General features: G+C 43.0%; 4 protein-coding genes across 6 annotated transcripts; 2 read left to right on the top strand and 2 right to left on the bottom strand.

The window, feature by feature from the left end:
* The first annotated feature begins 1,283 nt into the window (after positions 1-1,283).
* Positions 1,284-1,919, top strand: LOC120662945 (GDSL esterase/lipase At5g03610-like). The gene is made up of 2 exons (XM_039941988.1): positions 1,284-1,620; positions 1,762-1,919. Exons 1-2 carry the CDS (start codon positions 1,284-1,286, stop codon positions 1,917-1,919), a joined length of 495 nt encoding a protein of 164 aa, XP_039797922.1.
* Positions 1,753-2,869, top strand: LOC120659014 (GDSL esterase/lipase At3g09930-like). The gene is made up of 2 exons (XM_039937097.1): positions 1,753-2,325; positions 2,441-2,869. The coding sequence occupies exons 1-2, from the start codon at positions 2,016-2,018 to the stop codon at positions 2,674-2,676; spliced, it is 546 nt and encodes a 181-aa protein (XP_039793031.1). The 5' UTR covers positions 1,753-2,015; the 3' UTR covers positions 2,677-2,869.
* A 1,690-nt stretch (positions 2,870-4,559) lies between these two features.
* On the bottom strand, positions 4,560-7,013 carry LOC120661954. Of its 2 annotated transcripts, XM_039940988.1 has the most exons (7): positions 6,685-6,888; positions 6,399-6,516; positions 6,228-6,287; positions 6,086-6,143; positions 5,814-5,954; positions 5,125-5,292; positions 4,560-5,038 (listed from the first exon to the last, which is right to left on the bottom strand). In XM_039940988.1, exons 2-7 carry the CDS (start codon positions 6,455-6,457, stop codon positions 4,979-4,981), a joined length of 546 nt encoding a protein of 181 aa, XP_039796922.1. In that variant the 5' UTR covers positions 6,458-6,516; positions 6,685-6,888; the 3' UTR covers positions 4,560-4,978. The 2 variants fall into 2 exon arrangements, with proteins under 2 accessions (XP_039796922.1, XP_039796921.1); XM_039940987.1 differs by lacking the exon at positions 6,399-6,516 and having other exon boundaries at positions 6,685-7,013.
* Positions 7,014-7,091: 78 nt separating this feature from the next.
* Positions 7,092-17,661, bottom strand: LOC120661953 (DNA annealing helicase and endonuclease ZRANB3-like). 2 transcript variants are annotated; one of them, XM_039940984.1, is made up of 24 exons: positions 17,310-17,661; positions 16,449-16,503; positions 16,270-16,361; positions 16,138-16,193; positions 15,937-16,012; positions 15,394-15,460; positions 14,724-14,790; positions 14,251-14,317; positions 13,837-13,920; positions 13,690-13,731; positions 12,813-12,968; positions 12,452-12,529; positions 11,812-11,880; positions 11,667-11,732; positions 11,458-11,586; positions 10,954-11,010; positions 10,240-10,329; positions 9,534-9,599; positions 8,968-9,075; positions 8,750-8,854; positions 8,013-8,138; positions 7,795-7,853; positions 7,672-7,708; positions 7,092-7,565 (listed from the first exon to the last, which is right to left on the bottom strand). In XM_039940984.1, exons 1-24 carry the CDS (start codon positions 17,598-17,600, stop codon positions 7,416-7,418), a joined length of 2,193 nt encoding a protein of 730 aa, XP_039796918.1. In that variant the 5' UTR covers positions 17,601-17,661; the 3' UTR covers positions 7,092-7,415. The 2 variants fall into 2 exon arrangements, with proteins under 2 accessions (XP_039796918.1, XP_039796920.1); XM_039940986.1 differs by having other exon boundaries at positions 7,150-7,565; positions 8,968-9,036; positions 17,310-17,644.
* Between the last annotated feature and the right edge of the window lie 276 nt (positions 17,662-17,937).

Here is a 17,937-nt window from a genome sequence, read left to right as displayed (position 1 = left end):
GGCCTATTTAAGCACAGTTATTAAACGGGGCGTGCCGTGCTCACCCATGGGCTGACCTGCCGGCCCAAGCACGTCACGATGGTGTTTTTTCGTGTAGGGCCGACCCATTTTGCCCGACGGTGTCGCTGCGCCTTACATCCCCGTCCGGCGCGTCTCGCTGCTACTTGCTCGGCGGCACTGCCACACCACGCCCCCGTCCGTGGGGTTTACCCGCATATTCCACGAGGCCCAGCTCGCCTGCCTACGCCGCTGTTCGTGCGGCGTCGCCTCGCTGCCGCGCGACCGGCTTGCGTGGCCGTCCGCCCAACCCCATCTCCCCGCTCCTTGCTCGCTCGTGCTGCCACGGCTCGGCACCATCCGCTCACTCACGCCGTCACGCCGTCGAGGAGAGAGGGAAGGGAGCAGCAGCCAATGTGGGAAAGGGATATGGTAGATTTTATACCTAGGGTTTGACAGGAATGGGTTGGTGAGGAGTGATGGGCTGCATTCTTAATGGGTTTTGTTTGGTGGAGCTAAAATCGTGCTGAGCCGAACTAACCCACGTGCCAAGGCGTCAGTCCAGCCTGATTAACCTCGTGCCGTTCGGGTTCATGGGCTTGCCCATGGATCTCGAGCTGGATGGCTATCTATAATAGTAACCTCCCAGTGGACAAAGCACGAGAAAAAGCTAGCTGACGCATGATTTTTCTTTGCGGTCTTAGTTCCACGGGAGGTGCTAGGCTTTGCTAAACGCTGGAGCAAAATAGACCAAGCTAGCACCATTTGATCTATGTAGCATAGTTCATCCTTCACGATTATATATACATTAAAGTTTCCCTAAGCAGCGGTGCCCTCATCCGAAGCACCAAAATATGTATGGCCTAATACCGGGCCCAAATATGGCGCGCGGGGACAAATATGAAGCACCAAAATCCTTTCTGTACTCGACATGACTATTAGTCGTAAGTACGGACGGACGGACGTGTCAAGCATATATATGATCCCATGGAAAATATGTCAATCATCATCGTCCATTCGTCCTAGCTAGCTTTTCTTTGGCGGGCAGATAGATAGAGATGTCCATCGATCGGTTCTGGTTGTTTGGATTACGAGCTCCGATCCACGTACGCACGCAGCATTAATTCGGTCCGTTTTGCGCGGGCCAGGGTACTTATTTTATCGCACCATACGACTCGTACAGGCTACATCCCCGCCGCCACCGCCGTCGTCGCTCTCCCTCTCCACCACATCTCTGCCCGCGCGCCGTCGTCACCATTAGTTTCGTCGTACGTGCAGCACCCACGATGGCCGTCAGGCTCCCTGCCATCCTCCTTTCATCGATCTACCTCCTCGTCTCGCTAAATGGTGATTTCTTCATCGTTTATCGTCTCCTGTTTCTACCGCCGACATTTGCTTTTGCAACAGCCTCTCACGTCGAGTCCGCTCGGACCTCGGGCAGCTTCCACTGGTACAATGGGTTGTTCGTGTTTGGAGATTCCTTCGCCGACACCGGAAACTTCCCCAAGGCAGATTTGAGCCAAGTTACTTGCCAGTGGTACAAACCCTACGGCTGCTCCCATGGGCTTCTCCAGGATCCAACCGGGCGCTTCTCCAACGGCTTCGTTCATTCGGATTTCATCGGTAATTAATTAATACAATGTACATTAATTATATTGTTGATAAGATCGATCAATCTCACTTGCATTTGGATTGTATTGTCGATCTATCCTATCCTAACTAGTGAGTGTTTGTATGACTGGATTCGCCGTCATAGTGTTGCAGCAAAGATTCTGGGGCGCACCATGGCCCCCGAGACGTACAGGGACACGAAAGAGAATAATGGCGACAAGTTCGGCGTGAACTTCGCCGTGGGTGGCGCCGGCGTGTTCGAGGTGCCGCGCAAGGCGCCGACCCTGGCCAAGCAGATCGACTCCTTCTAGAAGATTCTTGATGGCGGCGACATCGGGAAATGGCAGCTCCAGGAGTCGGTCGCGCTCGTGGCCATCTCCGGCAACAACTACGCGCGCGTCGCCAACATGAGCGGCGAGAGCGAGATCCTCGACTTCATCGGGAACGTGACGGACGAGATCGCCGGCGGCGTGGAGCGGCTGCGGAAGCTGGGCGTGACCAGGGTCCTCATCAACAACCTGCACCCGTTGGCCTGCACGCCGTGGCAGACCAGGCCGTCCAACTACACCGAATGCATGGGCCGCGGCAACGTGGCCGCATTGTTCCACAACGGCGACCTCGAGAAGAAGCTGAATGCTTCGAGCAGCGACAGTGTCTACCTCATTGACCTTCATCGGGCTTTCACCAACATCGTCGATCCATCCGATCCCCAGGACAGTACGTGCTGCAGTCATATGAAGATTTCATCCTTAATACTTATTAGCTGTATTTCAACACACAAGCAGTAGGCAGGCATCATATATATATAAATATGTATATGTTTGGTGTGCAGTCCCGCAGGTGGCAAAGCAGTTCATCAAGAACAAGCTGAAGCTGTGCTGCTACAGCTTTGACCCGAACGGCTATTGCGGGCAGGCGGACGAGGATGGAGGCGTCCTGTACAACATTTGTTCCCACCCTGAGAAGCACTTCTTCTGGGACGACGTGCACCCCACTCAGGCTGGATGGGAGGCCGTCATGGGGCAGCTGGAAAAGGACATCAAGGATTTCCTCCACATTACCTATTAGCTAGTTATGAAGGCATGCATGGGTTTGCCTCTTCCGGTGGTCTTCGAGTCTGTTCTAGGTTAAGGTATTTTATCAATTAGTTGTAATGTGTTAGCAAGGTAGTTTCTTTCCGTCGATAGTGAGTCATCTGTTGGATTGGATCGATCAGGTTGTTATATTGGAATGAATTGATAGACATCGTGTTCATCGGTTATTATTGAGTTTTCAATATGATGCATAGCCGAACCGGAGATCTCGGATTGCTTCCGTGCAACAAGGGTTCCGCGGGGTTAGTTCAAACCAGGGTCCATCAAATCCATATCAGCAATCATGTGGCAGTGGAAACAACTCCTAGTGTGTTTAGATATCAATAATTAAAATTAATTTTGAAGAAAACAAGTATTGAGATGATATTTAGGGAAAAAAACTGGTTTTAGGTTTTTAGGAAACAAGTATCAATAATTTAAAATTCAGTTGTAGGTTTGCTAGCTAGTCGGTTAGCATGTATATTGAGAAATCTCTGTGAGAATTGCTAAATGACACCGAGGTGTTTCTGCCCAACCCTATTTGCGCCCGCACGCAAACCAACTCCCGGTCAATTCCACCGCTCGCAGTCCGCAAAGGCGCACAGCTGATTGCACGTGGGTCAGCCTTTTCTTTTATCTGATTCCTTTCATCTCCCTCGCTCTCTATTCTCTTTGCTGCGGCCAACTTTATCCTTCTCTTTTATCCGATTCCTTTTCATCTCCCTCTCTCTTCTATTTGGTGTTGACTCCCAAGCTTCCAGCGACAATCCTTTTGCGGGGAGCGAGTAGGCGCAGAGCTCCGCAAGTATGAAGCACCAAAATCCTTTCTGTACTCGACATGACTATTAGTCGTAGCTACGGACGGACGTACGTGCCGTCCAATGCGTGCAACGACGCCTGATCGATAACACGGCGAACGCGACGGCGGCGATCGAGGCGTGCAGCCAGGGGCGAAGCCACGTTCAAGTAGCCTGGTGCCCATGCACCAGGGTAGCGGAAAACATTACCACTAATTTGACTTAAATTTATCATGGATTGCTGCAAAAGTTTACAGATTTCTTTAGAAGTGCACCACGGTAATCTTAGCGCTAGCTTCGCCACTGCGTGCAGCCGAAGCTGCTGAGCACGTCGGCGTCCGTCAACGACACCTTCTTCGGTGAGATCGTGGTGGTGGCAGAGGAGTTCAACGACGCGGAGTCGGCGTGGCAGAGGCGTTCAACGACGCGGAGACGGCGGGGGCTGGCAGTCGGCGCCGGTACGGTGGCGCGCGCCGAGGAGTTCTACTTCTACGGCAGGAAGGAGTGGGCGCCGACATCATCGCCGAGAGGACGCGCGGGGCATCTCCGTCGTCGGTGGCACCGGCGACTTCTGCATGGCGCGTGGCGTCGCCAGGCCACACGCTGCGCAACGACAGCTTCGACGAGGGCCTACACTACATTTCAGAGTTCAGGCTGCAGATGGACATCAAGCTCCACGTACGAGTGCTACCTAGCTCTAAGCCCATGCTTTTCTGCCTGCATGGGTTGGTGAAATGAAGAGATGCTTGGCGTGTTACACTATTGTTGCCAAAGCCTTGTTTTGGGATGGGTTAGTATACTTGTATGCATGAGCATCTGACATATATATGGTTGTACTCCTGTGTATTGTGCGTGTGAACACGCATGCCTAACCCTAAGTCCTCAAGTCCTCGCTACAAGGGCCAGTATTTCTGTTTCTCTCTTCTTATTCTGGCAATGATTAGTCAAGCCGTCAAAGTTGCGTATCTACAAGTCTTGTTCAAAGTGACATATTCTTGACATGTGTAATATCGAGTTCGAACTGATTGCTTGAATACTTCATGGGTGGTTCAACTTAAAACAGATGTTTGTGGATGAAGAAAAAAAGACAACTACAACAAAATGAACAGGTGCTGTGGTGTCTCAAACACATTAAACATTCAAACTTACAATTATGCCAGCATTACTTTCACATCATCTATTGTTGGTAACAGAGAAAAACATAGGCGACAATCCAAGATCAGATCACAATGGGAATGCTATGCACAAATATCTTTGCAATCCATTCAAACAGAGTTGTACGCCTATTCCCCTTGGGTATTGGTAGAAAGGGTTCTCCGAGTATCGGTGTAAGAAAATTGATCTTGCCACGATCTGGTAGAACCGTATACCCCCTTCTAAAGCTTCTTCTCTCTATGTCAGATGTTAACCCATCTCTCAGATGCTCTGGAACTGTTGCATGCCCAGGAGTTCAAACGTTTTTATCCATCATTTTGCTGCTCCCAGAGATAATTTTATGGTTCATTGCTTATTACAATCCAAGACCTCGTCGATAGTCTTGTTGACCACGCTGTCTCCAGCCTAACATTCATTTGAACACCAGTCTCATGAATACTTGCTAGACAGTAAAGCATATTGGAATCAATCAGAAAAGAAAACAAGCTGACCTTTACTCCAATGGCAAGTGCTGTTCTGATATTCACCACATGACCCAACCTCACTGAGCCTCCTTTGTTGTCCTTGATGCACAGTACGGGAACCTGCCTTGTAGATGCCAGGGTTGGTATATGTTTTGTTAACCACTTGGGATTGCAATCGGCAGCTACAAGGACAGCCTGCATTGTTGCATTATAAAATGAGACATATTTGTCAGATTCAGGGTTCCTCATTAAATCTTTGTCAAAGATGTATGTACACTTGAAATTGTCCATATCTTTGTACTTGACTGAATCACTGAACATGTTCACCAATATCCTTGACTCATTTAATTGTTGCCCACAGAGTGAAAGAGAATAAGCTAATGATGTAGAAATAAAACAGTACAGATGAAAATGTGTGCACTTCGCAGAAGACGGCATATATTTGATGCTATAATTTACTATTAAGGCTTAAAATCACAGTATGCAACAAAAAAAAAGTTCAAAGTGGCGAAAATCAAGGAAAATTTCCTAAGGAAGCAGAAAGGCACTGATGTCTTTGTCTTCACTAAAAGAACAGAGCAAAAAATAATGGTATTAGACACAAATATGCTGCAATTTCACATCTCTTTGCACCTAATATATAAGCATAAGAAATCAAGAGGCTCCAATTTCATAGGTAGGTTTCTTATGAAGGCAAAATACGAAATAAAACTAACCTGCAGTGGCACCAAAGGAGCTCTACGACGACCTGAGACAGTTTGTGCTTCAGTAGAACTATAAGTAGAATTAGTGGCAGTAGCTGGAGGCATTCGCTCAAGAACCCTTGTCACATCATTGACCCCGATAGCAAATTGTTTCTGCAGCAGCAAAATGGCATAAATGCAAAAGGAAAAACAGAATCTACCTACTGAGCTTGCTCAGGAGACAGGAGAACAGAACAGACTGCCATTAACGATGGCAAAATGTAGTGAAGCCAAGATAACAATACCTTCATCCATATCTTTTCTGGTAAACCTCCCCTAGAAGCCTTTGCAACCTCCACACTCCTAGAGAAGAATACCTTTTAGGCCTTTCTGAATCTAACTAGTGAAGCAGCAGGGAAGGTGGGAAAACAAGTGTTACCTACTTACCTGACAAGTTTCGACAGTAGGTCATCAAGAACGTCTCCTGCAATGTAATCTGAAGTTAGTCTGCATAATGAAAGTGCACAAGTGAATTAGCACCGTGAGAATCAGACGAAAGCATCACAGATCATAACCAAGAGAAAAGTTAATAATATGATGATGAGGCAAAGCGCGTACACTTCTTCAGCATCTCTCAACGATTTGGCTAGTTTCAGGGACTTCCTCTTCTTGCTCATCGCCACCAAACAGAGACTGCCAATAGCCCAATACCCAGAAGAGCGGAACGCTAGCGCTACTGCAAACGACAGAACAGGAACGCTAAAGAAACTGAACACTGAAAAACTGAGACTTGCAACATCGGAGTGCAATGACTAAAAATAAAATCAGGAAATCTTGGCGGCGCGGGCTCACAAGCTAAGGCCACGAAACTCGAACTGGGAACCTCAAATCCTCAGCGGTTTACCTGAGTAGAAGCCGCCGGCCGCCGGGTTGAGGATAGCCGTCGGTAGGTCGCCTAATGAAGTCCCCTCGAGCCGTCAAAGGGGCCGTCAGCGTCGAGGTCACCGCCCGATGTATTTGGTCGGCGGAAATCAGCAAGCGTAGGAAGGCGGCGCAAGTCCGGCGCGGGAGGCGGCGAGCGCGGCGTTGAGGGGAGTCGGCGTTGGTTGGAAAACCAGCAAGCAAACCTCTCGTGTTGCCTAGGTTTTCATTTTTTATGGGCCAAGATTTGAGAGGCCCTTTATCCATTAAAAGTTCAGGCCCATCATACGCCTCCATGAGCATCCATTCTCTCGACAGCAAAATGTTGCCGGCCCATTTATGACCCTGGTATCATCCGACAGGCCTCAGTACGCCCTCATGACTTGTCAGTTAAAACCTCGAGACTTTCTACGATTGAATCCGGACAGTAAAAATAGATACATGCAGATTACAAGCAAAGACACTGGATTTGAATCAACGGGCAGCAACTGACAAGTGGGTCAGCGATATGAACTCCCATCACAAATCCGAATTAGTAAGGATTTTACAACCAACCATGAGCCAAAATACAACGCTACCACCGTGGACCGATCCAGCTGGAGCGAGCTTCGACCAGGTCCATACAAAACCTGCAAACAATGCCATGAGGTTGGCAGGGATCTTGGTACTTCACAAAGACACCTTGATCAGCCGCTGTCACTCTGAAGTCAGAAGTCAGAACCGAGGGTGCTTAGTGCTGGGCTGACCCTCAGTGGAGGTGCTGCCCCGCTTCAGGAAGCCGTCGAGCGTCTTCTGCTGCTTGGAGGGGCTTGGTCTGCTGTCAATCTGGGAAACGTCCAGTGTCTTCTCCTGCCCGTCCAGCATCTGAGAACATAACAAAAGAAGAGGGTTGTTGATTTCTCAATCAGACTCGTGTGGGTCGCTGAGTTGTCATCGTGGAAAAAATGATTTAGGGGTAGCGAGATAGTACCTGTCCCAGATTCTCAAGTTTGCCTTGAACAGCGCCCCTGGGAAGCAAAACCAGGGTGAACAGGACAATGAGTACATGGAATAAATTACAACATGCTATAGGTAATCAAAGTCCAGGGCATACCAGATAAGGTCATCGATTGTGCCATGCGAGAGAAGGTAATATACATTTACTGATGAAACCTGGAGTTGTAAAGAAAATTATGGAGCTACTGTTAAAGGTGGAACAACAAATTATCAACTGAAAACATTGTGGTCCCATCAAATCAATGAATCGTACACTTTCACAGCAAAAAGAAAAGGACTCTGCTGCTCACAAAACAATGAGTGTCTCATGCTCACCTGGCCAATCCGGTGGGCGCGATCTTCAGCTTGAATAATGTCGCCAGGAGTCCATGATAACTCAGCAAAGATTACTGTACTCGCTGCTGTCAAAGTTAACCCGTAGCCCCCAGATTTGATAGACAACTACAGTATTACAATCTCATTAGGTTGTACGCGATAATACTACACTAAATTTGATCAAACCTGCCCAGAGTTTGAACATCACAATTGTGATTGCTAATTACAGATTTAAAAACAAACTAGACCAATCTAAGAGTAACTAAGCGGCTTAGAAAATATGTACCCAAAATCGCCTCGGCGAGAACTCAAAACTAGGGTAGTCGTACCACAGTTCCTTAACTACACATGTTCTCAAATCTTTAGGAGAACACTTCATTATCTAAGGAGTCAAATTTCCTATCATTGCGAAAAAATCGTGGCAAGTGCCCTCTTAGTTCAACCTTTCTGCCAGGGTTAAAGAAAGGTTATACTCAATGACAGTTTAGCCAACTATGCAAAAGCCAAGATCATTGAGTAGGGACGTGAGCAAATTTCAAAAATCAAAACACCAAGATAATTTCTGGATCTTGAAATATGAATGTCCCAGCTGATGTATTCAATACATGTTAATAGTGGTCAGCTTACATGCAGTTTCCTTTTTTTCTAATTTACATGCAAAAGGTAATTTCAGCGACTTTAAGCTGGATTTAAGAAAAATGCAAGATAGAATATGAAGCACTAAAGTAAAAACGTACCACTGCTGCCTTGATGTCATCCTTGTTTTGGAAATCTGCGACTAATGTTTGCCTTGTAGTCACAGGTGTCTGGCCATCAATTCTGATACACTTTACTTTCTTTTTCTGAAACATGGTTGTTAGAAGTAGGTTACTTTCATTTTCTGAAACGTGGTTGTTATAAGTAGGTCCAGATGCATCATAAACAAGTAACACTAAATACATTATTAGATTCTTACCACGAGATATTGTTCAATAGCATCAATCAAGGGTTGGTGATGAGCAAATATTAAGAACTTGCAATCTGCCTGGATATAGATTGGTAAAGCAAAGAATTTAGTTATTGCCTATGAGGACGAGGTACCTTTGTAAGCTTCATACCATAATTCAAATGAGAATAACGGGCTAACAGACCATTCTCACTAGATGGGATAAAAAGGGAATGAGAGAGCCAGTTCATAAAACGGGCCCATTCCTGGCAATACAACAACATTGTCGTAACCTCCCAAAACAGTTTTTATACCTAACTAAAGTTCAATCAAGCTGGTTTCAGTAAAACACAATTGAAAATGAGGAGGATTCCTTCCTTTTCCAGTTATACACTAATGTGGTCCCAAATGAAAGAAAATGGAATGGAAGAGAATTATAATTGGTGAAAACTCAACAGGATATCTGCTTCAGCAAGTGAAAGTGTAGAATCCTCAAATGGAATCATGAAATTGGCAGTGACTAGAAAGTTCCATCATGGGGGTAGAATAAAAGGAAAATCTAATAAATTTATAGAATCAAAATATCATGTGATCACCTCAATTACAGTGCCCAGGAAATCCAACACAGCTGGAGTTTTGGCCACTGCTGAATCGGTGTAGAGCTGTGATTACAAAAAACAGAATCATACTTTGAATACAAACAAATCATAATAAGCTAAATGGCAGATAAAAATGCAAAAATGATGCCAAATGCAGATAAAAAAATTGGATACAATTTTATAATATGGACAAGAAACATGCTCCTGAATTCAATACTAGCTTCCCCATGTAAAAGATTGGAAATGAAAGATGAAATTTATGTGGGTGTTCCAATGAACAGATAACCTATCCAAAGATTTCATAACTACAATTTGCAGCACTACCAAATTGGCCAATTCAGATGACATAATCCAACACGCAACAAAAGAACCTTGGAACAGCAATTTACAGAATTTGTAACTTTTAACTAAAAGTCACTATGCATGCCAACATACCTTGGAAATGGTAAAAAAAGGAAGAGACAATGAAGGCTTGAAGCTAAAACTAATCAAGCATTTATCTATGGTCCAATAATATTATCTTCAAGGGGACTTGGCTTGTTTCAAAAAAAAAATGATTCAAAAAGAAATGGTAAAAAAATAAATTTCAGCTTTAGCGGAGTTATATAGATTGGTTTGTACTAGCTAGAAAAGTAGGATACTTGCTAAGAAAATAATAGCGAACAACTTCATAAGAGCATAAAGGGGTGCACTTTCAGATTACCTTAGTGATAAGATTCTTTTGTGTAAATTTGAGGGAGTCAATCATCTCCTTGGAGTCAGCAGACTCGATTTTGATCTTCAGTGTCTCCAACTAGACATAAATACACACCACTTTAGCATTTTTTGAAGTAAAAATGTAACTTTAATGGTTGCACTGATGCAGAGACGGAATATGAAAACTAAGGGCAATGCATAATTTCCCTTTATTTCTGTGTTAAAATTTGAAGCCTAAATTGTTGTGCCAGCCTCCAGGTACTCCCTCCTCCCCCTCCCTCTAGCACAAGGTAGGAGAAGGGGAGAACAGGGAACACCACGAACTTGGCGCTTCTGAACTACAGCAGTAGCTGCTCCTATCTCTTCCTTATATCAAGAAATGCACAAGTCAAAAGTACAGTACATGATGTCACAACCAATTACTATTACTGCTGGGACAAACTCCCACTACTTGTTACTGTTGGGGGCATACTCCCAGAATTGTTGCCTACTACTTGCTATTGCCTGCTGCAGTCCAACATCAGCATGGCCAAAAGGAAGGGGAGCACTACCTACTCCTGAAGCATATGAGCTGCGAGAACATATCTATTATAGACATTTCAAAAGTGAAATACAACATGCAAAAAAAAATACAACAAGAACTTTACTTTCTAGAACTGATTTTGTGTTCTCGTATGCTACGATATATCATTTGCAGGTAAAGGATAGAAGCAAATAATACCTCTTGAAATATAGGACGGACATGTTTCACATCTTTCTCACTTAAATCAAGGAAGACCTGTTGATGAGACATGGAACCATTAAGCGTAAAACTTCATATAGTCAAGAAAAATACCGGCGTAATGGGAACTAAGATCACATAGAAGCTACATCCCTGAAAGGTTATCTTACTCGCTGTGTAAGGTCAACGTAAACTTCTTAACGTTAGTTTTGAGCATTGCAAAGAAATAAGAAGCGCCAACATAGAGAAAGGGCCAGAAATAATCAGGCAACGAGGCACATCCAAAAGGTTGTGCTAGAGATCAAAGGTCTGAGTAGCTGTCAATTCAGACGGATTTCACTTTTTTTCTTAAATGCACAGGATCGCTACGTATCATTTCATTACAGATGAAAATGGAATTTAGATTTAATACACAAAAATCTTGGATTTGAGTAAAATGGAATAACTTTCATTTACATATTACTCCATATTTCTTATGTTGATGAAAACCCTCCAAGAGGTTACCTGTTGCCTACGTTTAACAGGCAACTGCGAAAGGACATCTTTCTTCAACCTACGGATCATGACAGTTGCTTTCATCAAATTATGCAGCTCTTCATGATTGCTAGCACCTTGAAACATTCCAAAAAAGCCCTGAAAAATCATATGGTAATCAGTCACAGATTCACCATTGGTAACAGAAATTGAAGCAAATTGATAAGTCTAGTACTTACACCCTTGCAATATCTATTGCCATACTCATTAACACTCTTGTACACAGTAGGATACAACGCCTGGAGCTGGACACGCAGCAGAAGTAGCTGTCACTCTACTTTTAAGCATTAAACATGTGCATATAAATACAGAAACAACATTTACCTGAGGAAACAGCTCAATTGGGCGAGACAGAGCAGGAGTTCCACTAAGCAAAACAGCATATTTAGCTTTCTGCAATTGCAAGTCACAATTAGTGTTCTGGAAATTTTTGCATCAATTCAACAGAAAATCTTACAGGTCCCTTAATCAGGTAAAACAACATTTCCTAAAGCAAGAATAATGGATTAGAAAAGACTTTGGCGGAAGAATATATAAGAACCGGGCAAGTATCACTCTCAGGTGCTGTAGTATCACTCTCAGGTTAGTTGGTTATCGTTTATTGAACAGATAAGGTGCTACAGAAGTGTTTGTTAGGGATAAGAGATAAAGACACGATCTGGTTTAGAGATTTTGTTAGGCATCAACCATATCTACAAATGAGGGGTGATCATGTCTTATATACAAAGAATGAGTTAGTCTTTTCTCAACCTAAAGCTTCTACACCACCCCCATCTGGTATAATCCATCCTAAAGTCCATCTTCAATTGTCGCCACTCAGGTATTCAGCCCACTTCAGGTCAGTGTCTACACCTAATGATCGATCAGGACATTGTGATTGGTTGTGATGAAGTGTAGTGCATTACAAATATCCACTCGTCAAAATTAAGCCATATACATATTTTCCTCATAAGAAATAACAAACCTGCAGAACCGGAAGTGAAGCAATCGTTCTCTTCGCTTGGCCATTCTTCATAAAATGTGATTCATCAGCTATAACAATCTGGATGAAAACCATTTAAAAGAGGTTATAGATAAAGCATGCATAAAACTATTTATAGTTCAAATTGCAACCAGAGGACAATAGTGGCGCTAGTTCTACTGTTCTAGGCTTCTAGCTGTTACATGCATGCAAAATGGAAGGTGTCAACATCATAAAATCCAAATCCAGAAGTGTGCTTTGTACCTAGTTGTTACATACATGCATGGTACCTATGAAAAGATAGTTATTTGGGGTATATTTCATTCTGCTCAAATGAAATGAAGTATAAGACAAAAATTTATACCTTGAAATCCGAATCCAGAAGTGTGCTTTGTATCTTGGGAACTACATCATAAGATATCACATTGAATACCCCATCCAAACGAATATCTCCTTTAGTGTTTGAGTAAACTAGTCTGAATCCTGCCTTGTGTGATCCTCCAGTTTGTGGCAATACCACCTGAAAAGACAGTAATCCATACCCATCAGCATAATGAATGAAATAAACTTGTATATTATATGCTTAGGAGTTAGGACTTGTCAAACTATGCAGTTTACTTCATATCAAGTTTTCCTGTACACATAAGATAGTAACTGCTACATCAGATTCTATTCGAACAAAATTTATCCAGGTTAGGTCCATTGCAACATTTTCCAATGGCTTCGTTCTTTCTTCGTTATGTTGTATCTCACTATATGATCATCATTATAAATAAAAAATAAAAAAAAACTCAACCAGCATGAGAAAGACTGCCCCCACAGCATTGCATTGAGAGGAAGCTTCTCATGTGCATGCCGAGAAACACCCCAAAGGCCGACTGCCCTGGACATCCCACCGAGTGCTCAGGACACATGCCTGCAGCCACGTACATCTTGCTGAAAGCAACTCAGGCGGTTACACGTATACCTCAGGACCACAGCCGACGAGAGGTGCTTTTTAACCCAAGCCTATTTAAATTTACTCCCACAGGGAGTCGAACCCAGGACCTGGGGTGCTTGAGCTCTGCTAACCAGTCAGGTAGCATGCCCGTATACTATATGATCATGATACTAGTAAATAAAGGGATAATTTACTTCTGGGAAAAGACTTCACAGATATATGTGCTTTTAACTAGACTAGATCACTAGCAGAATGAAACTTTCTAAGGGAAAACTAGTGCACGAAAAAGTTTAGGCTATACCAATATATCTTCCATGGGGATGTTGAGCCAATTCTGAATCGTCTGTTATAAAAGTAAATTATCAAGTTTAGATCTCCCTTGTACATAAAGAAACTATTGCTAAAATAAAAAAAAAAATGGAAGGTAGAAGAAATAAGAGGTGCTCACAGATGCCCAATGTAATCGCAAGGAAGATGGAGAGATCACAAGAACTGGCCAGAAATCGTGAAGGCAAGAAGCAACAGCAATTGCCTGCATAGGCATTAGGAAACAAAATTAGTCCCTGAAAGAACTAATGGGCTCTACATCCATCAAATTAAATAAGTCGTCAACGATCAGTCTCAAGAATCATGATTTGAGTCGATTACACAAACCAATACCATTATGTGAGTCTGTTCAGCATTAAATGCTAAAGGTAAATCTATCAAACATATAATACTTGATTTTAGGTTGGTAGATCTGAAGCGTAAGAATTGGAATCAAGTGCATAGTTCCATTCCAATGCGGGGCAAGGATGTCATGAATCCAGGCAATATGGAAATTCATGATGATGGATTGATGGTTCAGAATATGATGCTTTACCTGTAATGTCTTTCCAAGACCCATTTCATCCGCAATTAGGGCTCTGCCACCATGCTGTAAAACAAACCTGCAACCATGCAAAACATACAGTTATTTATGGATCTACATCAATAAACAACAATCGAAGCACATACTTAGGCTACTGGCTTATGGTTACCATACTACAAAGCTCAAGATATGGTGAGTAGTTGGGTACCGATCCGAACAAGCAAGAATAACACAATGTTCATTTGCTTATAGTACGAGTACGAGTCAGCAAGTCATTCCTTAAGTACAGCACAGAAATGTAATGCATTGAACATAAGTTGAGCAGGAATGAGGATATTTGACCAACTGTGTTCTAACTTTTCATTGAAAAATGATCTCAGCATAATTAATCATTAAACTCAAAATTATGCACAAAATGCCAATCTTGGAATCAATTTTTCACCAACATGCACTAAATAGATTTAAAGAATGTTAAATCACCACACCTGATGCCTTCTCGCTGAAACGGCATAAGCTTCGACTCAACATCAGTGGGAATCCTGTCATACAAATCTTCCCCAAGAAAAATGAGGTCAGCCCTTGCAAAAAAATCACGTTTAAAATTTAAACGAAAAAAAAAACTATTCCAAATTGATCATTTTGATTTACATTCTGCAGCATACAGCTTTTTTGGATTTTCAACATTTTCATTGTATACTTCAAGCAAATAGTAAAGAAACAAAGAGAGTTTATATCTGAAAGCACCTTGGTAACAAGTAGGTTTGCAAAATTGGCCCTGTTTGGTTCCATTCTAGGAACCCTAGAATACGTCTTCTAGGATCTGCATGAAGGGCTAAATGAAGTCTATTTGCAAAACCTCTTCAGGGATGGGTGTAACTTTTCGCGACAAATCTAATGACGGTAATTAATCAATGATTATCTATAGTGATGCTACAGTAACCATCCTCTAATCACGCGGTCAACGGCTTCATTAGATTCGTCAGGGTTCTGAAGTTGGTTTTGTAAACTGCCTTTATTTAATACAGTAATTAGCGATCAAAATGTTACTATTCCTAGAATTCTAGGAAACCAAACAAGGCCATTATCTATGTATATCCAGTAACTAAACATCAGGTGAACATGGATTCTATAAGCGCACATGGTAAATTTAGATACCTCGAAGATCTTTGGTGCTTGAAGCCGCAAGTAAAGCACGATGAACTAGGGGATCCAATTTGTGAACCTGCTAGGGAAGAACACTGCGTGACCAAAATGAATATATGCTCAAAAGTCAAATTTCCTCTGTGCATGATATAAATTTCTAGATACGTTATGTTTGAATTCTTGAAAAAATTCATATGATATGAGGCGGCATAATGAAGCTTATACTGTGTCTCTTGAATTTTTGTTCCAAGATGAAAATAAAAGCTTTGCAACATCCGCACAAAAAAATAGAAAGAAAGAGAGAACCCCTACACACACATACATACACAAAAAATAAAAAACTGAACTATTCTTCCTCTTCATGCGTCCACGCTCATATATTTTAAGTGTTACATTGAATTTGTTTGAGTTCAACAAGCTAAATGATGCAGAATTCACTAATCGAGTAGGAACCGCATATAGGTTTAATCAACCAAGCAAGAAGGCAATAAAATAAAATGATCAAAAGAATGCTACTGCAATAAACAGCTTCTTTTTTTTTATTACAGATGATACCTCCACAGTTAATCCTGGTACGGAACAAAGAACCTCCTCTGCTGTTGATAAAGATGAGGGAGGGAACATCCATACCCTAAGGTTTTGGATTAAATAAAAAACAATCAGAATAAACAGTGAATTTTTCACAGGCACCAACTTTTTCCAGATCATAGAAAACATCTGATGAACCTGGAAATAAAACAAGTGGGGAAAGGATACCTTTCTTTCGCATTCCAGCCGGCTTTCGGGATCTTGTGAAATGCATCCACAAGTAACTGAGAAATAAACCGAAGCAAGCAAATTATAGTTTCATATAATTCTGAGACAGTTGAATTGTTGGGGAGAAAGTACCTGATTGTACGGAAACTTCGCTGCAATCACACCGCTAGAATGGAGGAAAAGATTTACAGATACCTTAGGTGAACTTCCCTGACTATTATTCACTTCAATGACAAGTGAAAAGAAGAGGGGGGTAAACTTAAGCAACAGTTCATATAGAACAAACAGGAAACATCAATTATGTCGTGTACCTGCATTTCTCGATGTGTTTGAGTCACATGGCCGCAAAGGAGAAACCGCTTCAACCTGAGAAACAGTTTATATGTGAAATTGAAAAGTATACGGATCACAATTATCAGCAATCGAAGCTAGGGAATATAAAAAACTAAGAATTGCAGAAATTAAATCCCTCTATCACTAACAGATTGACTTCTGCTAAAACAGTGATCCTCTCAACACCAAAGCTATCAATTATCCAGCTAGAACAATATATTTTGTTTCGACAAAGAAAAGTTCTTAATTTTGTGTTTCATTTTTGCACACTGCAACACAGAACAGATTTAAAAAAAACTCTAACACACATAAACAAAGAAAACGAATCAGAAACAATCCTAAATTCGTCACCGACACGATGGTACTTGAACTATAAACCTCCCAGCGTTCCATAAAATTGGCCATAACGAGAAATAGACCCGTTGCATTGATGCTGTGCACGAAACAATAAGCTTAGAAATCACATCAAGATTCACCATTTCTTCAAACAGAAAATCCCAGTTTCCCAAAGAACTCAATTACAGAGATGAGTCAATGAGGAGGCTGACAAGTTTACCATGGCATATATATGCATTGACTGAAACTCGTGTCTAATATCGAAAATCTATGAACCGACGAGTTCTTGGACAGGAAACCTTAAATTCTTGAAAACGGAAAAATCACTACAGAGTATAAAGACTGATAAAACGAACTTTTTCCGAAAGTAATAACCATCTTCAGAGCAAAGATACCATTCGATGTGACTAACCACTGGGATCTACTAATTGGACCATCGAGCCAATCCGCAATGCGCCAATAAGAAAACCCCCTAACCAGCAAAAGGGCGAAGAAACCCTAACCTTGCCGAAGCGGGCCTCCAAAGAGGCCCTAGCAGCGGGGTGGTTACCCCCGAGCGGCGACGAGGCGGCCACCGCCTGCGCGGTGGCGCGGGAGGGGAGCGGCGAGACGGCCCCGAGAGCGGGGGCAGGGACGGGAGCGGTGGAGGCCGCTGAGGAGGAGGCCTTCCGCTCGGCGAGCTGGCGGATGGCGTCCCGCTCTATCTGGTCCAGCTGTTCCGCGCTGAAGTCCCAATCGTCGTCGTTGTAGTAGCCGCCCCAGCCGCCGCCGCCGCCGCCGTCGAGGCCCGCCATTTTTTGCGGGCAGTTCGAGGCGAGTTTTTTTAGAGCGTTTTGGGTGAGGTGCTTTGCCGCGGCGGCGTTTCCGCGTTTTGTGTCAGCCTGTTAGCCGTTAGGCTAACGAGGAGAAACTGCAGGACTGATTGTGCACTGGTGCTGATTCATGTTTAATCATTCCCATAAAATTCTAGCGTTGCAAATATGTAACTTCCCGATGATAACTTTTCAGCATAACTTCCATGAGAATGTTGTTAGGAAAGATTCTTCAAACAACTTCTATGCAAAACTTCTCCGGATAATTTCTTAGGGCACGTTTAGTTGGCGAAATTTTTTGAGTTTGGGTACGGTATCA

This window comes from Panicum virgatum, chromosome 2N (assembly GCF_016808335.1).
Source record: "Panicum virgatum strain AP13 chromosome 2N, P.virgatum_v5, whole genome shotgun sequence".
In the NCBI taxonomy this organism is placed as follows: Eukaryota; Viridiplantae; Streptophyta; class Magnoliopsida; order Poales; family Poaceae; genus Panicum; species Panicum virgatum.
This window is presented reverse-complemented; position numbering and strand designations above follow the sequence as displayed.